A 23,372-nucleotide genomic window follows, 5' to 3' on the forward strand; every position below is an offset into this window, starting at 1 on the left:
AAAGACAAATTACCACTATCACATAATAACAATTTATAAAGTATTTTTACAATTTAAATAACTATTATCATGCAATAACAATGGCAATTTTAGAGCGCACAGTAACATTTTTCCGAATGCTCAGTGAGTTGTACCGAGTGCTAGGTGATAATGTCAAACGCTCGACTCATTAACCTTGTAAACGCTAGGTGATAACTATTTTTGCGTTAGGTGTGTTGTGTGTCAAACGCTCGACTCATTACCCTTAAAAATATTGTCGTAACAAGGTTTCAATTTTCTTTTTTGTTACAATTTTCTTTTGTCATAACGAGGCCTTCCCCAGCTATACCTCACCTATAAAAAATCATGCTCTGAAAATAAATGTATTTATTAACTATGAGTATCATTGTAATCATAAATTGAACATTATTATGATCTCATTTTGAGAAACAAATTTAAAAAAAACAAAAAACAAACAAACAAACAAACAAACAAACTGCAATGTATGGACTATTGACCATGCCTTCCATTATGTCACCTCCAGAGATCTCTCACCAGAGCATAAAATCTGCTTAGGGAGCACCTCGGTTCTCTACTCAACTGCTTCTCTCTTTTTCTATCCTCTAAATGTCTCTGCCCTTTTCATTTTTTAATTATTTTTTTATTTTTTTTATTTTGTGGCTGGCTGAGAGTACATTTAGCTGCTCCTCATAGTTTCGAAGGGGCGGGATCAGAAGCAGAAAGCTCCGAATACATATCGGATATTGCCTTCGCAAAGTACTCCTTTGCTTGAGGTCTCTTGATCTGAAGTGAAGAAGACGGTGAGATTTCATGTTAATTTGTCCATGCATTTTGCTATCAATTGTTTGAAACTGAATACTTGCCTTAAATGTTGGAGTGAGCAGTCCATTTTCCATTGTGAACGGTTCAAGCACCAGTGTCACAGCTTTAACAAATTCAAAACCTCTTAACTGAAGCAAAATATAAAAAATTATTTATTAAAAAAATCTGACACAAATCTGAACGAGGTGCAACAAAACAGATAGCCTTGAATAATCTTATTAAAATAACTTGCCTGAGCTTCCCTGCCAACAGCATCCATATCAGCCAATACAGCTGCCCTTGCTCTTGGGTCATTGCATAGTTGTCCTAAATCGTCATACTGTACCCCCACATCAGCAGAGAATCATAAACAAAATATAATTCCCATGCCCTTCTTAGACATAGAAAGAAATGAGGGAACAAACACATTCCTGACAAGGAAAATTCTCTCTTGCCAAACTATTTGGCATATTATATTGTCAGACTATTAATCTAAGTCATTCAACAGGGTGAAATCTTGTTTAGGTCATTCATCAGGGTGGAATCTTGTCTAAAAGTATGGTCCAGATTAACAGTCTCACAGCATCGCATGTAAGATATTTGGCAAGAGAACATTAACCAACTTAAAAAATGATAAAATTTCTAAATAAAAATGCACCATGCTAGTTGGACACAATATACAGTACATTTGACTAGCATGGGTTGACAATATTAGACCAACGATCCACATGAGTGGATCATTGCATCTACATAAAGTCTTACCAAGCCAGCATGATATATATCTGATGAGACTGTATCTTTACTCGTCAGCAATGTAATCCTACATGGCACCATTTTCACTGCATATATGCAGGGGAAGAAAGGTCTAATGCACTTAAATTGCTTCCAATTTGTCTGAGGGTCTGAGAAGTTATTGCATGAACAATGAAGATAATCAATTAGTTGTAGAAAATCCAAGGTTGAATACTTTTCTACGCGCTATGTGCAAAAGGTCAACCAAACTTTACCAAGTCATCAAGCATGGAAATTAATATTCTTATTTGTAAGACTAGAATGTCGCATCTGCACCTTAATGCCTTCAGAAGCAGCCCATGCTTTCAACACATCTTGGTCAACTGAGACAATTGCTACCAAAGAAGAATTTAGGCTGTCACCTACCAGTAGCAGCAAATAAGCAGTCAGCAACCCGACATGAGAGAGAGAGAGAGTTTGTAAATTCCAAGTTCTTACCATGGACAAAGCACTGAGCAATAAACTTGCACTTGGAATAGACATTCTCAATTTTCTCTGGAGCTATATACTCTCCTTGTGCCAACTTGAAAATGTTCTTCTTCCTATCATGATATACAAAAACCTTCGGTTATAAGCTGAAGATCCACATGCTAAAAAGAAACAAACATGCCTTAATCACGAAAAATCCTGTAAGTGCATGATCTCTCTCCATATGTGAGGCCAGTCAAGTATATTTTCTGAACAGTTTCCAACTATAGAAAAGCAGGAGTACAAAAAATAAATAGATAAACAGAACCACCAAAGATTGTTTAACCCTGTGCACACAAGCTGTAGGCATTTTAATTGCGAAGTCCCAGCAAATATCTTACATAAAACCATGGCATCATAAACGAATGCTATGGCATATGTTTGTTACTAATTGTCCAAAAGTATACTGTACTTCAGTTGAAGGGCTATCACCAATACTTTTGAAATGTGTTTTGGCATTACACCGTACACAATTACCAAGTTGAACTTTCCACTCTAAGCTGGTGTGAGGTTACCATATGGCAAAGGACCTCAAAGGTCAAGCAGTTATCAGGTTGACTATCCTTTGCAGAATACAGTTACATGGCCAACGCCCATATGTGGAACATTATCACAACTGAAACATATAAAGCACGACATTGTGTCCTTTGCCCTGAAATTAGTGCCAATAAACCTGAGAACTATGATTTAGGATGGCATGATCTCACCTGTCAATAATTTTTAGACGACCTCCAGGTAACCACAACCCAATGTCCCCGGTATGAAGCCATCCATCTTCATCAATCACTTCTCTCCTATCCAGTATGATTATAGTATCAGACTAATTTAATATCTGACCGAATAAATAGCATTTAAAGCAACCAGTAAACAGGTAAGTTTAGTACGTCTGCACTTCATCTTTGTAATAGCCTTGGAAAATAATAGGACCCCTGACGCAGATTTCACCACGAGGATAGGGTTGATCCTCAGATGTGTAGTTCATTTCTGGTACATCAACAAGCTTTATTTCTGAAATCAAAAATATGGAATCAAATCTTAGCCTAAGGTAAGAGAAGAATGCAGCAAAAGGTAAGATAAATATTGTATGGAGAAAACCTTCTTTTCTACACTCTTTGATGTCACAAATGAAACCAGTTCAATACATACAGTTTTAGTTCAAAGTTACACAAACACAAGCAAACCCTCTATGCAGCAACAAAGGACCCTTATCTCCAAACAGTGCTGCCAAAATAATGTGACAGACATACAATCACAGCATAAATGCACATTGGAGTGTACATAGGTCAAAACAACAGATAGAGTTGGGTTTTGGAAAATTTCCCATCTGACTTGACCAACTCGGGTTGTATATTAGGCCACACAAAACCAACCAATAATGGGCTTTGGACCATGCCATCCAATCTGTTTAATAATTTGTAACTTATGTGAATGGTTGGTTTTGATAGCGCAATTGGGCCACTATATTTAAACCCACAAGTTGTAGGGCAAGCCCACTCCACACATTGAACTTAGTGTATAGGTAGGAGAACCTATTTAAAAGTAGAGTTACATGGGAGGTCTCAGTTCCCTCTTATGTTTGTCATTTTCTATTTATGAGTTTATACATTAAAAGAATAGGAAAGAATCTCCAAGCAAAAAGGAGCTTCAACCTGAACTATGGGCAGGAATTCATGGATTTTCAAAGTCCATGATTCGACACACCATGAGGGAAAAATCTATATTTTTTCTTCTATTATTAAAAGGTTGGATTGGGTCAGTTGTGTCAGATTAATAATACAACTTCCTGACCAAACCAACTTGTTTGGCACTTTGGCTCTTAGGAACAGACCCAACTTCCCTTGAAAGACCAAATCAATCCAATCAGGTTGGACTGGATTCATCAGTCCTACATGCACAGCCTTACAATGGAACCAGTCATTCAAACAGTTTTGCATCAGCTTATCATGTCTGAATAACTATGATCAACAGTACCCAACAAGTTTAATGCAATTACAAAAGCCAGCTAATGATGACCAGGTGAATCACGTTTACACAGTAATTACAACCGCATCCACATCCCAGTTTTGTTGGGCTGTCATGCACAATTTGGGAATATGCAGTAAGTTTCCATAATCACATTTTTCCAGCTAACGAAAGTGCTGAATAATCATTGGAGGACACTTGCAATGGCAAATATGCAATGAATTTCCACAATCACATTTTTTTTCCACTAACTAAAGGCCGATTCTCCATGGACAGTACACAAAAAATGTTTACTAATAAAGAACAAAAGGTTAAAGAACAAAAAATGTAGTCCACAGTACACAAAATCAACCTAATTGATGCCAGGAAATGGTGTGTGAAACTCACATAGTCAATAACTCACCACAAGCTGGATTAGGCGAGCCAACATGGCCAGATAGGTGGTCACTCCCATCCATGGCACTAATAACACAAGAAGTCTCGGTCATTCCATATCCTTCATTAACATCACCACCAAAGCAGCTGGGAAGAAATCATCACTAATTATAAGCCCAGTAAAAACTAACGAAAACAAAACAAAAACAAAGAACCAACCATATATGACTCCTAGGCATTCAATACGCCAAGAAATGCAAAAGACTTACATCTTTAAAAAGTCCATGACATCAGGAGACAAGGGAGAGGCACCTGATCCCATAAAACGAACTCGTCCTCCTAGCTTAGCCTTTATCTTATTGAATACCAATCTGTCCCACATGGGAGATGGATTTTTGCCTATAACATTCCAACATATACAACCAATAAATAAGTAATAGTGAAAATCACATAACACAAGATAATTTTACAACTGACAATCAAAACAGAGGAGATCCGTCCCTTGCCGGCTTAATAGAAAGTCGAACGAGATCTGATGCAGTATTAAACAGACATTTCAGTCTCAAACTGCTATATTTCTACCTCATAAATATAGAACATCACCTTGTTCACTTGTAATTTCCTTTTTTTTCCTATGTTCCCCAATTCTAGTCTTGTATTATATCAAAATTAAACATGATACATTTTCTGGTTGAAGTTAGCACCTAAAACTACAACAAAGCTAATGCACTTGATTTTACATCTTAAAACCTTTACTATTAAATTCATCCTGCCTTTACATCTTAAAATCCATAAGATTTTGTTGAGCAGGCAAAACTAAGTTTCACAGTTTAAGCATAGACAATCTAAACAGTCAATATAGAATTTCATGTTAAAATGCAACAAAGATCTACTTAATAATATACTTTACCACTTAATAATGCTTGCTTCTTAGCATTGTAAGCAGCATTAAATAGCCTCTCCCTCAGCACACCGGATGTCTTTACAGCATTTGTAATACTGAACAAACAGGACATCTGACTTAATGACTGAATAACTATATTTGGTGCTTTTAGATGAAAAATAACATAAGCCGCTGAAAATAATTTTACCCAGCATATATTCTGTTATACAGCCTAGGAACACTGAGGAAGATAGTGGGTCTTAGAGCAGCCATATCGTCCATTAATTTCATATTATCCTGCATACAACAGTTAAATAAATCCTGTCAGGCTTGTCTCTGAAGACATAATCTTTGTCTTTGGAGTTTCTGAATATATAAATACTTCAGCCACTCTACATCTACATACAACAGGTAAGTCTGCAGTTTTAAAAGCATTAATGGGAAACAAAATAGGTTTACATTGATTTCACATTTAAAATCAATATTGCAATTCAATCAGATAGGATAGGTAACATTAGAGGAATCGTCTTTTCCAGTAAAAGTTACAAAAGCTTGCAACCAGTGCAATTGAAAACAATTTAATACGTCACCATGCATTTACCCTTTAAACTGACTTTTCACAGATAGATTGATTCTGGAGTAGTGTTATAGCATAATTGCATCAAGAAAATTACATCAGACACATTGCAATTCCATTAGATAGTGTTAACCATCAATTTAGTGATTCAATCAAATACATTGTGGCTTCTATCGTGCCATAGAATTAGGCGTTCGTTGTATACTTACTCATTTTGGTATATCTTATGATTATTTATATGATTCCTTCCTCCTTGAGAGAAGAATATAATAACTTATTCAATTCCAAAACCTGACAAATAGGATAGGTATCATTCGGAGAATCAATCTTTTCTATTAAAAGTTTCAAAAGATTGCAACCAGTATAACTGAGAACAATTTAATACATCATCAGGCATTTACCCTTTCTGTAAACTTAAGACTAACTGTTCACAGATATATTGATTCTAGAGCGGCATATATTGCATTGCATAAAGAAAATTACAGGGGCTAGAAAAAAAAAAAGAACAAAAATTTAAGCATGTCACGGTGAATTAAATTCTTTAACAAAGGGACATTTTTTTTGGGGGGTGGGGGAACAAATCTATCACAGATTCAAGATATCGGAGGAAAAAATTTGAAAGAAAAATGCTTTAATCAAGTTTCATACCCCTTGGTAGAATCCAACAGCAACCCCATAATATACTGTCATGACCTGGTTAGCCCGTTCATAAATGTGTGCCAAAGGAAGATAAGAAATGTAACTGGAAAAATATAAGGGTAAGCTTAGCAGAGATACAAAGCAGTCTGTATGAACATCAGAACAAAACCTGAAATTAACTACTCTATACTAAGCAGAAGACAAAACCATCAATACTCACATGTCGGAGGGGTAGAATTTGACAGCAAGACTGGCCCCAGCAACATTTGCAATCAAGTTTGCGTGAGTCAAGACAGCTCCCTGGCCAGAGTTTATTTTTGGGAACAACGTAATTGTTATAATATATTGGGTTATATTGTAAATATGGAAGTTATTATAACATAATCTTATATAATGAGGAGCCGGCCCAAGAATTCTTATGGGCTGTTTTCTACCTTTCTTCTTCCCCCTCAAGTTCTCTCTTTTTCTTCCATAATATCCAACAGTTACAAAAGGAGAAGTCAAAGCTATATGTGCAAATATAGCAGTTAATCATTTTTTGGGACTACACTAACTTCATCAGAAAGCAAAAAGTTGACAGGGTTATACCTTTGGGGTGCCAGTTGTACCGCTTGTATAGCAAATTGTTGCAACATCATTTGGTTTTGGAGGGCAAAAAGGCTGAAGGCTACTGCGACCCTAGAAGGATAAAACGAATAAGAAGCACATTACTCAAAAATGTTTCAAAATTAAGTAATTTTGTATTGTATCATCATATGTTTATCGAATCCAACTATGATAAGAGTCATAATGTCCATGTAGCTACATGTGCAGATGAAAACAGCTCATTTAAAAGAAGAAAAAAAATTAGAAAAAGAAAAAGTTCATGCTTACTACCTGTGTGAAAGGACTCTGCATTAGAGGACAAATACTAGACCACAGACTTTTATGTGAGAAGGAAGCCTTAACAACCACATGTAAGGGGAAAACTCTGCTTCATTTGCAAGGGCAAGGTGTAATACAGAGAAATGTCTAGTGTGTAGCCATGAAAAAATGGCTATTCATGAGTGTTTATGCTATGGGTGTGCATCTGCAAGTTCCTTTTAGCATTCCTGAGTGGGTTATCTTTATTTTAATTTTAATAGAGAAAAAAATTTCATATAAAATTTGGATGTATATCCCTTTATGCTTCCTTAAGAAGATTATTCAAATGATCTCCCAAGACTTTTCAAGAATTTGTTGGATTCGTAGGGGAAAGAGAAGAATTACCTGATTAAGCAATCTTGAATATGTTACAACCTTTACTCCAGTTGATGATGGTAGGGATGGCATTTGGTCATCTATTCCTCCAACAACCTGTATAATAGTGAAAGAAAATGAAAACATTACTTCAAATGATATATAAAAAGGTGCAAAGTCAATATCACTATCACCACTCAGTAATTCAAAGATTCATTTAAGACTATGAGGTGTATTCTCATACCACAATCAGGCGTAAAGTTGGAATATCCGACAAGAAGCTCAACAACTGCAATTCCAAATAAAAAGAAATGTTACTGAAGGAAATTTGGAGCCATATAATATAAAAATGTGGAACTTGATCCTCAATATGGATATAAACGTGCAGTCATTTATGATTTGCTACTAGCACGAAGAGCATTTACATTCTTCAACTTATATAGAAACCATAAGGCCAAACAGTGAAAAATAACACACTAAACTATAATTTGACAGTAATCATGGCCAAACATGAGCTAAATGCCAAGGTGAAAGAAGTCAATATTTAAACATATTGTCAAGCTAGGTGGATATTGTGATTGTTTATGATTTAACATAAGTTTCTGGTTAACTTTCTTTTCTTTTGATTTTTCTATTCTCTTCTGATCTCTTCCTTTTCGTTTTGACTTAACTTAATAAAATTTATGCAGAGCATGTTTTCTCTGTCATTATATATAATTATTTAACATCTGAATTAACAACAGGTTTATATTCCATGACTTCAAACTAAGCAATTCCATGATTTACTCAAAACATTTTGTGATAGCCATGACACAAAGATGTAATGGTTATTGTTTATCCCATATGCATCCCAATAAAAAATACAAAATAAAAAATAAATTAAAAAATAAACAAGAACTAGTTATCAGTTTCTTTATTTTTGTCATTGAATTCCTTTGATAAATAAAACTAAAAGAACAAAGTTGCAGGATTAGTTTATTATAACTCAAGAAGACATTATTTAAGTAATACAGCACCCTGAATACTGAATAGAGAATAACTTAAACTCACACTGTTCAATGTTTGAGGCACACAAAATATAACTTGTACAACAGCATGATTTACAATGAACTTGACAGCATCTGGACCTGCAAAGAATACAATATTTAACTGTAACATCTGAAGACAACAAGACGGAAAAAATTTGAGAAAAGTAGTGCCAACCTAGAGTGTCATATAAAGGAACTGATATGTAAGAATACGCAGAGCAGGCATGATCAACAATGAGCCACTCAGGCCTGTTAATAAAATACAACCCAATGCAAGATCCCTGTATTTAACAAAATAAAAGCAAAAATAGGAACTTGAGATTAACAGCACCAGAACTTCCACTCAGTGCTTACAAAATATATGATTTTTCAAGGAACTAATTATAAAGATGAAGTTCAATGACAAAAGAGCATACAATGGCAAATATATTTAAGTATTCGAATTATTAGTGAAATTCACCTGTGGTATTCCATGATATATTAGGCCAGAACCTATTGCTGACCGAGCAGTACCCGCTTCTCCATATGTAATCCATTTGTATCTTAAAGGAAGAAAAACGAATGCCAAAGGGTGAGGCCTCCACAAGAATTTGAGAACTCAATTTTTTATAAAAGGAAACTTACTCTCCAACTGTTCCATCAACCCGAATTCGTGTTCCCAAATATTTGTAATCTCTGAAAGTTTCAACTGAGTGCCTAAAATTCACAAAGTTAGATGAACAAAAAACAGCAGTGGTTAGTCATATGAATACATGTTGATACTTGCTGGGAAATTATGGTGCTTGAATGTAAGCTTGGCAAAAAGTAAGGTGACACTCACACAAAATTATCATGCAGTGTACCAATGTCAGGATGATCAGGGAATCTACTAACAAGCTTCAATGGAGAACGCGCAGATCTACCACCAGAAAATAAAAAATGTTCTCTCAAGAATAGCCAAAGGGATTTGTAGAAGCAGCACATACAAGAAAAAGGGACATGCCTACCTGTATACATTCCACTTTCCTGTCTGTAATTTCTCAGGAAGCACCACACTGTACCCTTGCTCTGTTAAGAATTTAATACTAACATTGCTGATATTAATATATGTATTTTAGCAAATAAGTTGAACATTTTAGACATTTTTCTAGAATAGATTGCTAATCACCTTTGTCAACCTGTTTGTGTTCATTCTGTAATCCATAACAAAGAAACAAATTTTCATTTCCTATTCAACTTGAAAACCCTAAATTCCTGCTCAGAAATCTATTTTTCAAAATATCTTTTGTGCAACAGTATCCAGTGCCACTTTCAAAGTCAAGTTTTATCTCACAAGAGAGGATTCACACAGCGACATATTCCATACAACATGGTAATGTCAACAGCAAAAGTTGTTTACAATTAAGCACAAAATGAAAAAGATACCAAACAAGAGAACAAAACATAACATAACATAACATAAAAAGATAACTGCAAAACTTAAAACATAAGAAAAGAAAACAAAGAAAAGACAATTTTAAAAATAAATTAAAGAAGACAAAAAATGTGGGTGATCGCAGAAAGGATCAGTTTAGTTTAGTAAGTACTATAATTATACTTGTATAATATTCCACCACCTCAGAGTAGTCCTCTTCATTTTTACTGATCCAAATTTTTATATAAATCTGTATTGAAAATCTTCAACTATCCTTGATCAGCTAGATAAGTCTACTTTCCTCATAACAGAGAGAGGAGTGAAAAAGAGAAAGACAAAAAGGAAAAGAGAAAGACAGAGACAGAGACAGAGAGAAAGAGAGAAATGAAAACAGATTTGAGAAGCTAATTATTTTTCTTATCATCAAAAATCAACCCCCAAAAAAAAATAAACATTGATGACCCCAGAAAGAACAAAGATTAGTTGCCATGAAATTTGATTGGTTTGTCAAATCTTATATATGTTTGGGGGATTGGAAGACATAAGAAGCCAAGTTTCGTGGAATTCAGACAAATGCAAAACAAAATGATGAAGTCCCACATATCTTTTGCCATTTTCCATACTTCAGTCTTTCCTTCCAATGATATTAGCTGATTCGTTGGTTCTGACTTCTGATAATTTTTTATTTTTTCCATATATAAAGCATAGCCATAGGATCATTCCCTGGGATTGTGGACTTGAAACGAGGGATTTAGATTTGACTATTCATTTAAAATTTTGTTTGCATAAAATATTATAAAAACATAAAAGAAAATGTTTGATACTTTTTATTGTGGATTGATGGGGAAAAAAACACTATATTTAAAAAATTAAATTCGTGAACTGACACACTTTTTCTTGAGTTTTTTAAATACTCCTTAAATAATCAAATTCATGAATGCCAAAAACAACAGAAAAGTAGAAAACTAATACTTGAAAAGACTGATAAAAATATTTACACTAAAAATTCGAATTCAAATCCTTAAATCAATGAATAGGGGAGCATCCTCATAAAATTGGCCCAGCATAAAATACTTCTTTCTTTTTTACCTCAAGAACAGTATCAGAATCAACCGTAACAGAATTAGCAGCACCCTGGACTAAAACAACAATCGAAGTGTAGCATCTTAAAATGAAGTTGAAAAGGATGATCAAGATTCAAGAATAGAGAAGCCAACATATCCACCAGGCATAACAAGAAAAAAAAAAAAGTGAATAATACAAGATTGAAACTTAATAAAATCTACGGCCAAATATGAACTGAGAAATCCAGGTCCACCACCAAAAAGGAGCCCTAGCTTTTTCTACGACGCCACTGAGCCCTCAAATTGGACGTGTAACTTTCTATACAAAGAAGCTTGAGCTTCCACATGCACATTATGCGATACACAAACCAAAAAAAAAGAGCTGAAAATAGAGAGAGAGATAGCGCACCGGAAAAGAACTCGCCGGCGGTTTGGTTTGGTCGGAGAAGGGAGTGAGCGTCACCGCCGGCGTCGGCGAAGAGGTGGCCTTGAATGGCTTTCAGGCGGCGTTGAGCTGCTGGTGTTGGATCCATAGGAGCGCGTGAAGTTTGCTTGGTCTCGTGAGCCTTGTGTAATGCGAGTAGTTGTGAACCTTTTTTCCGTTTGTTTCCCGGAATAAACCGAGAGAAAAAAAAAAAAAAATACGGGCACGCGTTCCAACGATGGTGATCAAGAATTCAAGATTTATGACATGTACAATTGTACATCGACAAAAATCAGAATATTTTCCAGTTGTGGAAGGACCGAAGGAAAGAGATAAGTACGTAATATACTAATATTGTAATGTAATATATAATATATATTGCATTATAAATTTATAATATAATAATGTCGGTTTTTATTGCATGTGAAATCTGCTTTTGTGTGCCGGCGGTGAACTGAGACTTTTATGCTTTTATTGTTCCAGTTTTGGCATATTTGTAATTTGGTAATGGTAGTCAAATTGGACTCGTTCAGCTGCTAGAGTTTAATTGCAGTACTTCTTATTGCGCTTTTTTATATTTGTTTGACGAAAAGTACACGAAACGAAAATCGAAGTTTATGTACTATGACTAAAAACTTATTTTAAATTATAATATATATACAATTATTAATACACACAATAATATAATATTACTATAAATCTAAAATTCTAAACCATTTGTTATTTGATAAAAATCTAAGAGTCTATTTGGTATCTTATTCAAAAATTAAAAAATATGTTTTAGTCAAAAAAACATGTTTGATAAACCCTTTTAAAAAATAGGCCTCTTTTTAAAAATGATAAAACATCATTTTTCTCATTTTTTTTCTTTTTACACTTCTCTCTTCCTTAATTGCTATCAATTTTAAAATTTAAAAATTATTTTTAAATTTGACACTAAACAAGTTTTCAAAATTACTCACATTTAAAAAAAAAAATTTAAGTAGAGTATCAAAGGAGCCTTAAAATTCCTAATAACAAATCAAAATTTTTGATACCATTAGTTACAAACGTTTTTCGATAATGATTAAGACAAGTTACACCTTCGGCACCAAACAAAGAATCTCATAGCCCGTAGGGGCTCTATATTTTTTGGTAAGAGGCGATTGAATTTGTTATTTATTGCAGTGGGTTGAAAAAAAATAATTTGCTCTTGAAAAATGACGGAAAGGTGATAACCTATTAAAAACTTGACTATTCTTGCACGCATTGAATTGAGGCTGGTTTGCTTTTATACCTAATTCTTAAATATTAATTTTATTGTTTGATTTAATTATACACATTATTTTGATTGATTGTATGTTAAACTAAGAAATTGGGATTTGAAGAGGTCTAGACTGTCTAGTTCTTAAAACAAGAGAAAGTATGTTATGGAGTAAGGTCATTTTGGTGGAAGTTTGTTTTCTATTATAGATAGAATAAGTGTTGTAAAAAAAAAAATTTCAAGGGCTAGCGTAATTATTCATAACAGATGAAATTTTATAGTATACTTATGGAGTAATCTCACAAGTAGTTTGTAGTTTGTAGTTTGTTGTGATTATAGGTGATGATGATGCTTTTTGACGCATAGAGTGATTGGCAACAGTCTTCAAATTGGTCGTGCTCCCTCGAGGTGTTTAGGCTTCTAGGATCAAATTTAAGCTTTATTTATTTTAGATATTGAATTTATGATATTTTTAAAATTAGAAGGGCAATGACTATTTGGTTTAGTGGTACCCAATATCTTCTTTGTGGAAGAGATCATGAGTTCAAATTTTATGGAGGACAATTGTTGATTAATAAAAAAACTTTATGAATATTAAATTTAAAATTTATCTTTAGATTTAGGATTTTATTATTGTATAGTTTATTTATTTTAAGACAATCGTGTTTAAGACTTGATTTTTTGAAAAATGTATGATGTAATTTAGTTGATTAGATTAAAAGAACAATTTTTCACACAACCCAAGTTTATGTAAATTAAGTTTAAAACACATCTTTAGATATATGCATTTGGCATACTAAACACTTTAGTTTGTGTAAAAAAATTAGCTAAATCGGGAACCATTTACCCATTTGATTAAATGGTCATCATTTCAAGTATTTATTGAAAATATTTTATTCGTCTATTTATTTGATCAAAGTTATATAACTTAATGATTTTCGATTTTTTTAATTTTTTGTAAGATGATTTTTTAATAGACTTAAAAAATAGACTATTCGAAACATTGAAATATTATATAGAGTGGGCCCCATGAGAGATCCCTCAATGAAAGGGACATGTACATATATACATGTATGTCCATATTTTAGGGCATCATTCAAAAATCATTTTTACAAAAAATCAGCCGAATCGGTTTAGCAAGTGTATTACAGTCAACATCATTTCAAATTTATCTGACGAATTGTATTTGTTTACACAGTTTAGATAACTAAACAATTTTTGATTTGGCTAATTTTTTACAACATTTGAATATAAACCTAAAAAATGAATGGTTTCAATCATTGAATTCTCCACTCTACGGTGTGTAGTGAAAGTGGCTCGTTGGAAGTTTCTGGCCGGAGCTTTGGTTGACCAGTCGCCCAGCTCCAGAAGCTAATTGGAGTTTCGGGGCAGTTTGGCCGACTGATCAAAGGATTGGCTGACCGGTCGCCCGAAGTTAGAGAGTCGAGTTTTGGGGCATATTTTGGGTTTCCTAGTAGGGTACGGTTTTAGAAGACAAAGAGGATTTGCGCAAGACTTCCCTAGTGTGGGAAGAAGTTCTAAAGGGTTTTCCTAAGGGTGAGTGACTTCAAAGGAGGACTTTTTCAAGAGGGCAATTTGTGCAAGAGAGAAGAGAGTGGTGAATGAGTAAACATTACTATATATATATATGTACTTTACAAAAGTGATCAAAAACAACAAATAGAAATTAGGTTAACAAAAGAATGGGGTTATTTATACACAATTATTTTATTTCTCGACTCTTGACCAACTTCTTTTATAATAAATTACTCTAAAATTCTGTTTTTGAAACCTTTTTAACTACAAACCCAATCAATTAAAAAAATAAGTTTCAGCCAAATATGTCTATGTACGCACACGGGGAGATGACGAGCCCTCAGTACCTTGTCAAGCGTTCGATGGAATCTGCAACTGCACATTTTTTTAGGTTGCATATGCATCTTTTTAATTTGCAAATGCATTTTTTAAGTTACAGATACATCTTTTTAATTTACATATGACATGTTTTAGGTTATAGATGCATGTTTTACATATTTGCCGAGCGCTCAACAAGTCCCACCAAGTGCTAAGTAAGAATTGCCGAACGCTCAATAGACAGTTTGAAATTATACTTAATTTTTTGGCCGGCTAGAATTGAGCTTAAATTTCTTTCTCATCATTATGGGTTTCTAATTAAAAGAACTCTTCTTTTATATATATTTTTTCTCCCCCTTGCTATAACTGCAACCAAACAACCCTTACTCTCTCTGTCCATAACACAAGATCAATATCCTAGTGCATAGATGGAGGAATGGTTGTTTGGTTGAAGTTTTTGCAAGGGTAAATGTGGAGAAAACTACATGAAAGAAATTGGATCAATAATAACATTAAAAAAAAAAAAAATTGGGTTCAAATAAACCACTCTTAACCAAAAAAATATAGAAGCAATATCAATCAATAAAAGACAAAAGAAACATAAACTCGTATTACCCATAACCATAGATGAAGTTAGGTAGTAACTGATTTAATATGCTTAACAAATTGGTATCTACAACTTCTAATAATATGCTCAACACATTGGTATCTACAACTTCTAATGATTTTTTTTTTTTCAGCAGTTTGCAGGGGTCATGGCCCTCTTAGTCCCTTCTATCTTCCACCCGTGTTCCGCTAGAAGAGTTCCACTAGAAGAGTTCCATCAACTGCTGGGCCACATCTGCATCAACAATCAACACAAATTAATATCTATAAAATAAACAGTACCTATAGCTTATACAACACTGATCAACCGAGAAAAAACTTCAGCACCAACTCAAAGGACAAAATGTAATGATCTAAATTGGAACATAAACATTAGAGAACTAAATACACATTCAAATCCACTCTGTAAATTAGCAAAGATAAAAATTATCCTTCCAACAACATATTAGTTTAAGTTCTGGTCGAAATTGTCAAGATATATTCATTGTTCAAACGAGCTTCCAAAAAATGCAGCCGGGCCTCAGCTTTCGGTTAAAATATTTCTTTCCTTAACCCATTTACAAAAATGGCACACTTAGTTTTCCTTTCTACCAGTGCAAAGTTATAACAAAGCACGCATGCATACCTTGAAGAATATCTGGTGTAGCCTGGAGCTCCTGCCAAATATTTTGATAGGAAGCAAGATCCAAATTTAGGAACTTTGCAGCAAGGTAGGCAGCTCCAGCAGCAATATGATGTGGTTTGAATTGAAGCCACAGCGAACTCCGAAGCCTAAAAATAAAATAAAGACACATCAGCTATAAAATGCCATGGGAAACACCACCAGAATCACCATCATTGGCCAAGAGAGGCAGAAAGAAGCATAAACAAACCAGACCATCTGGGGCAACACCAGTAAGAACAGGCAATGTCAAGGGCAACTTAGCATATATTTTCACATTGAAAGGAAGTACATCAGCACAAGAGATAAACATATAGCATGAAAAATCAAAAGCGAAATGACATCAAATCAGGCATTGATTTCATGAGGAAATAACGAGTTAATTTCTTCTTACCAACTACAAAAGCAGCAAGTGAGGTAGAATATTTTCCAGAATCTCTGCAGGATTGCTGATAACTATAGCAAACATGTTATACTCATAGAGAACACATCAAACTCCCAGGCCCAAATCTGCGGCACGGCTATTTTACTCATATACACAATTCATATGAGAAAGCAAACAGGATGCAGTAGCGCATTGCAAACACTCAAACTTCTCAAAGCATATCCACAACCTTCTGCTCAATGGCTGGACCTGGACAGACTTGTCAAACACATGCATCCATGCTCATTGAGCATGCACATAACCCCAACTACTAAGTTCCCAAGGTAATCACCGACTAAAGCCATGTTGCAGGCATAAGATGAAGCTGAAGTGTCATTGATATTTGTTCCAGCTGGTGTATATATGCATATCTGTATAGGTATAACATGGATATCTTTCTTTGTATTATCAACTAATCTATATAACATATTAGAGAGCATTCATTATTAAAGCAAAACTTGTTGAGAACTAGTTCTTAGAATACGAAAATGACAAATACACCCTAGAACAACAAGGATTTTGACAATGGTTGGAATTTTCAAACTACAAGGTAGGATGTGATAAATTCAACTGGGTAGGTGGTTAATTCTCTCTAGACAGGAAAATTGGCCAAAAGTTGTAACATACTTAGTAAAACCACCTGCTCTCTTCTGTACTCATTGTGATTTTTTTTTTCATCATCTAGTATAAAGTTAAATAAAAACGAAGTCTTTATAATAAATAATTACAAAGATGGAAAATTGGAAAACAGAAAGAACCAAATTTCAACACATATATGCATGTTTCCTAATTCATTAGGAATCCTTTAGTCTTTAGCTTTCCATATTAGTTGTGGGTAGCACACATAATCGTTGTAAATTTACTTTTAGAAAACAAAAAAAAAACTCTAAAATTGTGAAAAAAATGTAGGTTCTTTCATACAGAGAGAACAACTCTCCAAATCCATGCAGGAGGTCAACATCCTCTGTTAGTACATGTAGCTCAATAAAATAATTTGGTAAAACCACCCTCATTATGGGGTTTTTACTGAAATATGCTGAGCAACCTATTTGAAAGAAATAGGTTGTTTCTTACAATTGAAAAATATACAGTATATGCAAATGGACCCACCAGGCCACCACATCAGAAGCGTCCAGAAAAGAAGCCTCATCTACCAAATTTACGTGCAACATCAACCATCCTGATTGTGTAGCTATAGTGAGGCCAGAAAACTCCTTATTCACAAGTGAATTCTTTTATTCATTATATATTTTATTTTATTTTTCTGGAAATACTTGAACCCAAGGCTACATGAACCATGCCCCACTCCATGCCTTCTAAACCAAGGCACAAGACGCACAGTTGAGTACACCATATTGAATGACACAATATGTTATGGTACAGCAAAAGAGCTAACAGAATATAAATTAATGAAACATAAAGAGTATGGATTGAAACCAAGGATAGAATACGGACCCTTCGTTTTCTGGTCAGTCAGAGAAGGGGGGGACTTTCTTTTTTATTCAGGAGGGGAAGGAGAGCTGAGGTGGAGAATGTATATAAACTTTGAAATATTATCACTTGTACAAATGATTAGGGAAGCCCTTCCCTTACACTCAAATATCCCTTGATGTAACCGAGTAGGATACAAAGTATATGGCAATTTCTTCATTGATACATGCAACTTTTTTTTTAAAAAGGATATATGCAATTAATGATAATATTAAATTCATTCAGAAAGTAGACTTCCATAAAATGTGGAAACTTTTAAATTTTTAACATATATATATAAACATGTATATTTGGGTTGTGTGCTTCTGTGTAAACAAGTTGCCTCATAGAACGATTAGTGGTCCAAAGTGAGTGGTAAAAGTAATATATGTATTAATCATGAATAACAACTATAATAGCATTAAGATTGATATGATTATTACAAATAAATGAAGATAGGCTTTAAATATAAACATCGTGAACAAAAATAATAAATTTAAACAGAAAGAAAAAATCAAAATCCATTTCAAGATCAGTTTTTTTTTTTCAAAAACTATGGCAAAAGTCATGGCTTGAATATGTTAAAATAAAGTAGAGTTTGAATATAGGAAAACTGAAAGAAGAAATCATCATATTTTCAAGGCAAAGAATATTGCATACTAACAACTGTGAACTGGCCTCAAAATCCATTCAGAACTGTACACAACCACTTACATGGAGATCAGGCAAGCGACTTTAACTGATTAACTGGTATATGGTACCAAATAGTTCCCAGTCAAGGTCTTGACCCTGATAAATAATTGGGTAGGGTCTAGATCCAGATAAATCAATACCTGAGAAGTATAGGTTAAACCAAATAGATATGATATGACAACCATATACGAAGATATGACATCGGATAAGTGTTACAAAAGTCTGTCATATTAATTTTTTTCAAATATTCCTTCACCTCCTATTCCCCATCTTGGTAAACAAGTTACATTTCTAAGCTGCCTAATGGGGAGAAATGTCAGCACATTTTGCCAATTTCTTTCTCATTTTCATTTCTAGTGTATTGCATTTAAGTCTCTCTTTTTTTCCCCCTATTAGGGGACAGGACAGATGACTGGAACTATACCGAATTTTAAGATATTCCATTCTGTACTGGGAAAAACAATACAAAACCAAAAATTATCACAGCATCCAAGTCAGGCAGAAGCCCACAGAAGCTCCTGAGACACAAGCATAAGTGGCGACACTTCTACAACAATTTGCAATTCTTGGACCAAGGTTTAACTTCCAGCGGAAAGAGTTTGGTTGAAACTGAAATCAAACTGAAAACCCTGATACTCAAAGGAAGAAAAATTAGAACACTACGGGTGCAAAACCAGGGCACAATTTAATTTTTGCAAAAAGTTAAAAGAAAAAAGAAACTAATTCAAAATTACAAATTTCATGTAGATAGAAAACAACTTGGCATAGCCTCAGTTAAACCTAAAGCAGCCCCTATATCTGGTCAAATCCCTCATTGTTAGTGGGTAAAGTCATTGGTGGTGTTCATAAAAAGCAATGAAAATAGGAAGGGCTACCAAACACATCCTTGCCTAGTCAATGGTTTTCCTCCAAAACCAAGCAAACAAGTGTATGTTTGTGAGACATAAAACAATTTCCATGAACAGCATATCAATCCACCAGCTAAGAATATCATACAGGCGATCACGCTAATCTTGTAGATCCTGCAATTATATGCATGCCAAAATAATTAATATTCCATAATAGCAACTAGGGTTAGTTGCTCTAAACAAGAAAATTATTGAGACAAGCAACACACTGCTAGAGAACAGGAAGAAAACCAGTGTTTCCTCCACAGCCAAGCCCAAACATCAACAAAATCTGAAAGTCTGATGATACCCCTCCTAACAACCACATCGAAAATCCTAATTCTAACACTACATTTTCAGTTGCGCCTACTTTGTAAGAGTAGAAAAATATATTTCAAGAGTAGCAGAACAAAATAGTACCTCAAGAAGGCATGATCAACTAATTACGTAAGAGAAAAACCATATTGTGGCATACAGCATCCTGTTAAGTTGAACATCAACTAGCTGGTTGTATCTCTACAACTAAGGAAGCCAATACAAAAATATTGCAGGCATAAAATAATGAGCAAGTAAAGACATCCAACAAAATTTTAAAAAAAAAAGTGAAACCTCGGATTGTCTGAACTTACCCTTCACTGACCAAGCTTAAGGACAGATTCACCAAAGCAGTTTGTGAAACACCTAATTTGTTAAGAATGGATGTAAGAGGATCATATGGATGCTGCACATTAAGTTCAAAATTTAGAGTAGTCAGTATCATTTGCTCAGCCTCAGTGACCCGCTCCCGATACTGCTCAAACCAGTCCTGATTAACATACAAAAATGTCAGAAAGCTAGAATGTGCAATTTTAATTTCAGCTTAAATTTTCTAGGCTGCAATTCCATACTGAAATAGATTATAGTCAGACAACTTGGAAAAATCTTTGAAAGAAGTTTAAAATGTTCACAATACATAAATTACTGAATCGAATGAAATATGAAATATAATTTAATGCAGGAAATGGCCATCTGAATTTAAAAAAATAAAAATAAAGAAAGGATATGATGTTTTTTCATGTCATGATGGGATCAAAAAAGAAAAACTGTATGGCATTTCATAATGTACTAATATTTAAATTGACACTTAAACTGGAAAAAAGATTTCTTTCATTGCGAATGTTTTACTTTAGGGACAGATCAAATGATAGAGGTCTAAAAGAACTCTAAAGATACTCACAATAGGGAGCATATAGGACAAGAAACTGATATCCTGCTTATGGAAAATCTCACAAGAAGCTCTCAATACGTTGTTCAAAGGGCGAGGTGTCTCCTCAGACTTTGCAGCAAGAAAAAGAGCAGCAGTGGCAATCAACTGCAAAAGAAATGAAATACTCATAATCCATAATTTCGACATGGATTGGCAGAGTAAACTAACAACATACATCATCCATAATACAATAGGAAATGACTTCATAACACATATGGAGAGCAGAAACATAAGTTAAATGAGTTATATTAAGAAAATAAAAAAGAAGTAGAAAAGGGAAGAGACTTTGAACACAATGAATGATTGTATGCCATAAATGCTATAATTTCAAAAGAACTTGAATACTCACAAATCTATCATGGCAAGCATGTGATCGCCGAACAAAAAAACGATGGCAGAGAACCATTGCAGTAGCGATTGTCGTTTGTGGCCTGGAAGATACATGATATAGTTTGTCAATTATATAACCTTACAAAAAGAGAAGAAACCTTGAAAATTAAAGTCAACTAACAAAATCTCCACACTTTCAAAGTTAAAAATCATAACTAGCTCTGGATCTAAAACCACTTCAGAAAATACAAAAAGAAATCAAAATGAAAACATAAAAATCAAAATGAAAAGATAACAAGGATAGACATTTGAGAAGAAGAGCTTACAGCTCAAGCCGCAATCCAAGATTCTGAAGGTAAGTACAATATGAGTATCGCAAATGTGCTTCGCGTACTGCATCTATACCATCTTTCCTAGATGGGGAGTATCTCTCAATCTCATCCCTTGACATAAAGGCCACTTCATCCTCATCTAATTTTGAGCGGTCACGTTTACCGGTAGTAGATGTAGAGGCATCACCATTGGATCTTGTGCAAGGGACATACGTATTGCAGGTAGAAGGGGCAAAGTCATATGTGTTGGGTGGCAGATAATGTCTCCCACCATCACACCAAGTAGAAGCTGAAACCTTTCTCCTTTTCAAAGATGGAGCACTGTCAGGCTTGACATAATTAGAATTATCAGTATGCTCCCTATAACTGCCCACGTAATTATGGAAATTGTTATAATTCCTAACAAAGTTGTTGCTCATGCTCCTGTTCCAGTTGTTTTTGTTGTTGAAGCTTTTGAAGTCATTTCTACTGAATGAGGGCCAATAGTCATCATGAGTGGTGCCTCCTTGTGAGCGAAAGTTACGCGTGAAGGACATTACTCCTGATAAGTTAAAAACATTAAATATAAAGACACAGAAACAGAGAAAAGTTGTGAGAAACTACTAAAAACCAAAAACCAAAAACAACAACAAAAAAACTAACAAAACGCAGACATTCACAGTGTTCAACACTGGTTATGTATTCTAAGATAAAATCAAAAGACAATTTAGGTTAACATTGTGCATTTACAATGCTTCTACTTAGTCAAAAAGTTGATGCCTATGCAGCCTCTCTCTAAACTTGACCTCCTATAAGCCTATAATCACTACTAAATCAATAACATAAATAACCTATAATTCGATATATTATAAATGTAACAAATTTTCAAAACCAAACTCTGGCCTGTATATTATAAATGTCAACAAATTTTCAAGCTTGATCACTCAGCTGAAGCCATGACATGTTTTCTATGTTCCCAGCAACAAAAATTTACAATTCTCCTACTACTACTACAACTCCTACTTCTCCCAAAATGAACTAAATATGCATATACACATGTATAAGGCTCTTCAGCTAAAAATAAATATATTGAATACAAAACCGCAAATAATTGCAGATCATTACGGAAAAATAAGTAATCTAAAATTAAATTGAAAAATAAATCACAAAGTAGCAGATTGAAACGGCGGGAAACTTAGAACGAAACACCACGACCACCACGACGACGAGAACAATCAAAATCGTTAGAATTACAGCAATTACCTGACCAATCGGCAACGATGGAGATCTGAAAACCGCGGTGGATGCGATCGCAAGCGAGAAGATTAGGGTTTACGGAGAAAGAAAGCCTAAAGGACTCGACAAGAGAGGATACGCGAGGAGTTAAACCCAAATAAAAGTGCGAGGGGCAGTTTTATTTCGGTCAGCAACAACCCAATCCACGCTTTTCACCTGCCTTTGAATTTCTTTTGAGTAAACTTCGTATCGGATTTTATTTTAATTAAGTTTTTTTTTTTTTACTTTTCAAAAAATTAGAATTTAGTCTTCTTTTATATATATATATATATATATATATATTTTAACTGAAATTTTGTGGATTTTTTTCTTCTCCTAGGTGTAGGGATTTCAACTCTGAAATTTAAATCTAAAGCCTTAAATTCGTATAAAAATTTTATAAACTTCGTATTGTCACAACTATTATTGCATGACAGTCGATCACAACTATATATATATATATATATTGAATAATATATATATAACGGAGTAACTGATAAACTACCGATTATTTAGTAAAATAATTGATCAATCGGTGGCAAAAAAAAAAAAAGTATCCGCTTTGGACTATATTTGTGACCTAATTTAACAGTTTCAATCCATGTTAGTACCTACTAATTAAAAAATTAGTCCAATTATTGTCATTTGGTAAACTAAATGTTTAAATTTAAAATAAAAAAAAAACAAAGAGAATTAACACATACCGCGGGACTTAGAACTGTCCACTAGATTATCGAGAAATTATTAT

General features: G+C 34.1%; 2 protein-coding genes across 6 annotated transcripts; both read right to left on the reverse strand.

Moving 5' to 3' along the window:
* Positions 1-351: 351 nt before the first annotated feature.
* Positions 352-11,954, reverse strand: LOC147294120 (long chain acyl-CoA synthetase 6, peroxisomal-like). The gene is made up of 23 exons (XM_086231614.1): positions 11,610-11,954; positions 9,730-9,790; positions 9,564-9,641; positions 9,368-9,439; positions 9,204-9,285; positions 8,919-9,024; positions 8,766-8,842; positions 7,960-8,004; positions 7,746-7,832; positions 7,086-7,175; positions 6,718-6,797; positions 6,507-6,600; positions 5,490-5,578; positions 5,309-5,397; positions 4,668-4,797; positions 4,427-4,545; positions 2,946-3,069; positions 2,769-2,855; positions 2,032-2,135; positions 1,870-1,955; positions 1,055-1,141; positions 864-950; positions 352-783 (listed from the first exon to the last, which is right to left on the reverse strand). Exons 1-23 carry the CDS (start codon positions 11,731-11,733, stop codon positions 688-690), a joined length of 2,094 nt encoding a protein of 697 aa, XP_086087740.1. The 5' UTR covers positions 11,734-11,954; the 3' UTR covers positions 352-687.
* A 3,350-nt stretch (positions 11,955-15,304) lies between these two features.
* LOC147294121 (cyclin-T1-4-like) lies at positions 15,305-22,747 on the reverse strand. 5 transcript variants are annotated; one of them, XM_086233167.1, is made up of 7 exons: positions 22,613-22,747; positions 21,365-21,911; positions 21,058-21,139; positions 20,679-20,813; positions 20,092-20,267; positions 15,953-16,098; positions 15,305-15,562 (listed from the first exon to the last, which is right to left on the reverse strand). In XM_086233167.1, the coding sequence occupies exons 2-7, from the start codon at positions 21,904-21,906 to the stop codon at positions 15,531-15,533; spliced, it is 1,113 nt and encodes a 370-aa protein (XP_086089293.1). In that variant the 5' UTR covers positions 21,907-21,911; positions 22,613-22,747; the 3' UTR covers positions 15,305-15,530. The 5 variants fall into 5 exon arrangements, 3 of the variants coding, with proteins under 3 accessions (XP_086089293.1, XP_086089294.1, XP_086089295.1); XR_015120528.1 differs by lacking the exon at positions 15,305-15,562 and adding an exon at positions 16,383-19,597 and having other exon boundaries at positions 15,959-16,098; XR_015120529.1 differs by lacking the exons at positions 15,305-15,562; positions 15,953-16,098 and adding exons at positions 19,464-19,597; positions 19,883-19,984.
* Between the last annotated feature and the right edge of the window lie 625 nt (positions 22,748-23,372).

This window comes from Dryas octopetala, chromosome 2, assembly GCF_963921425.1.
Source record: "Dryas octopetala chromosome 2, drDryOcto1.1, whole genome shotgun sequence".
Taxonomy (NCBI): Eukaryota; Viridiplantae; Streptophyta; class Magnoliopsida; order Rosales; family Rosaceae; genus Dryas; species Dryas octopetala.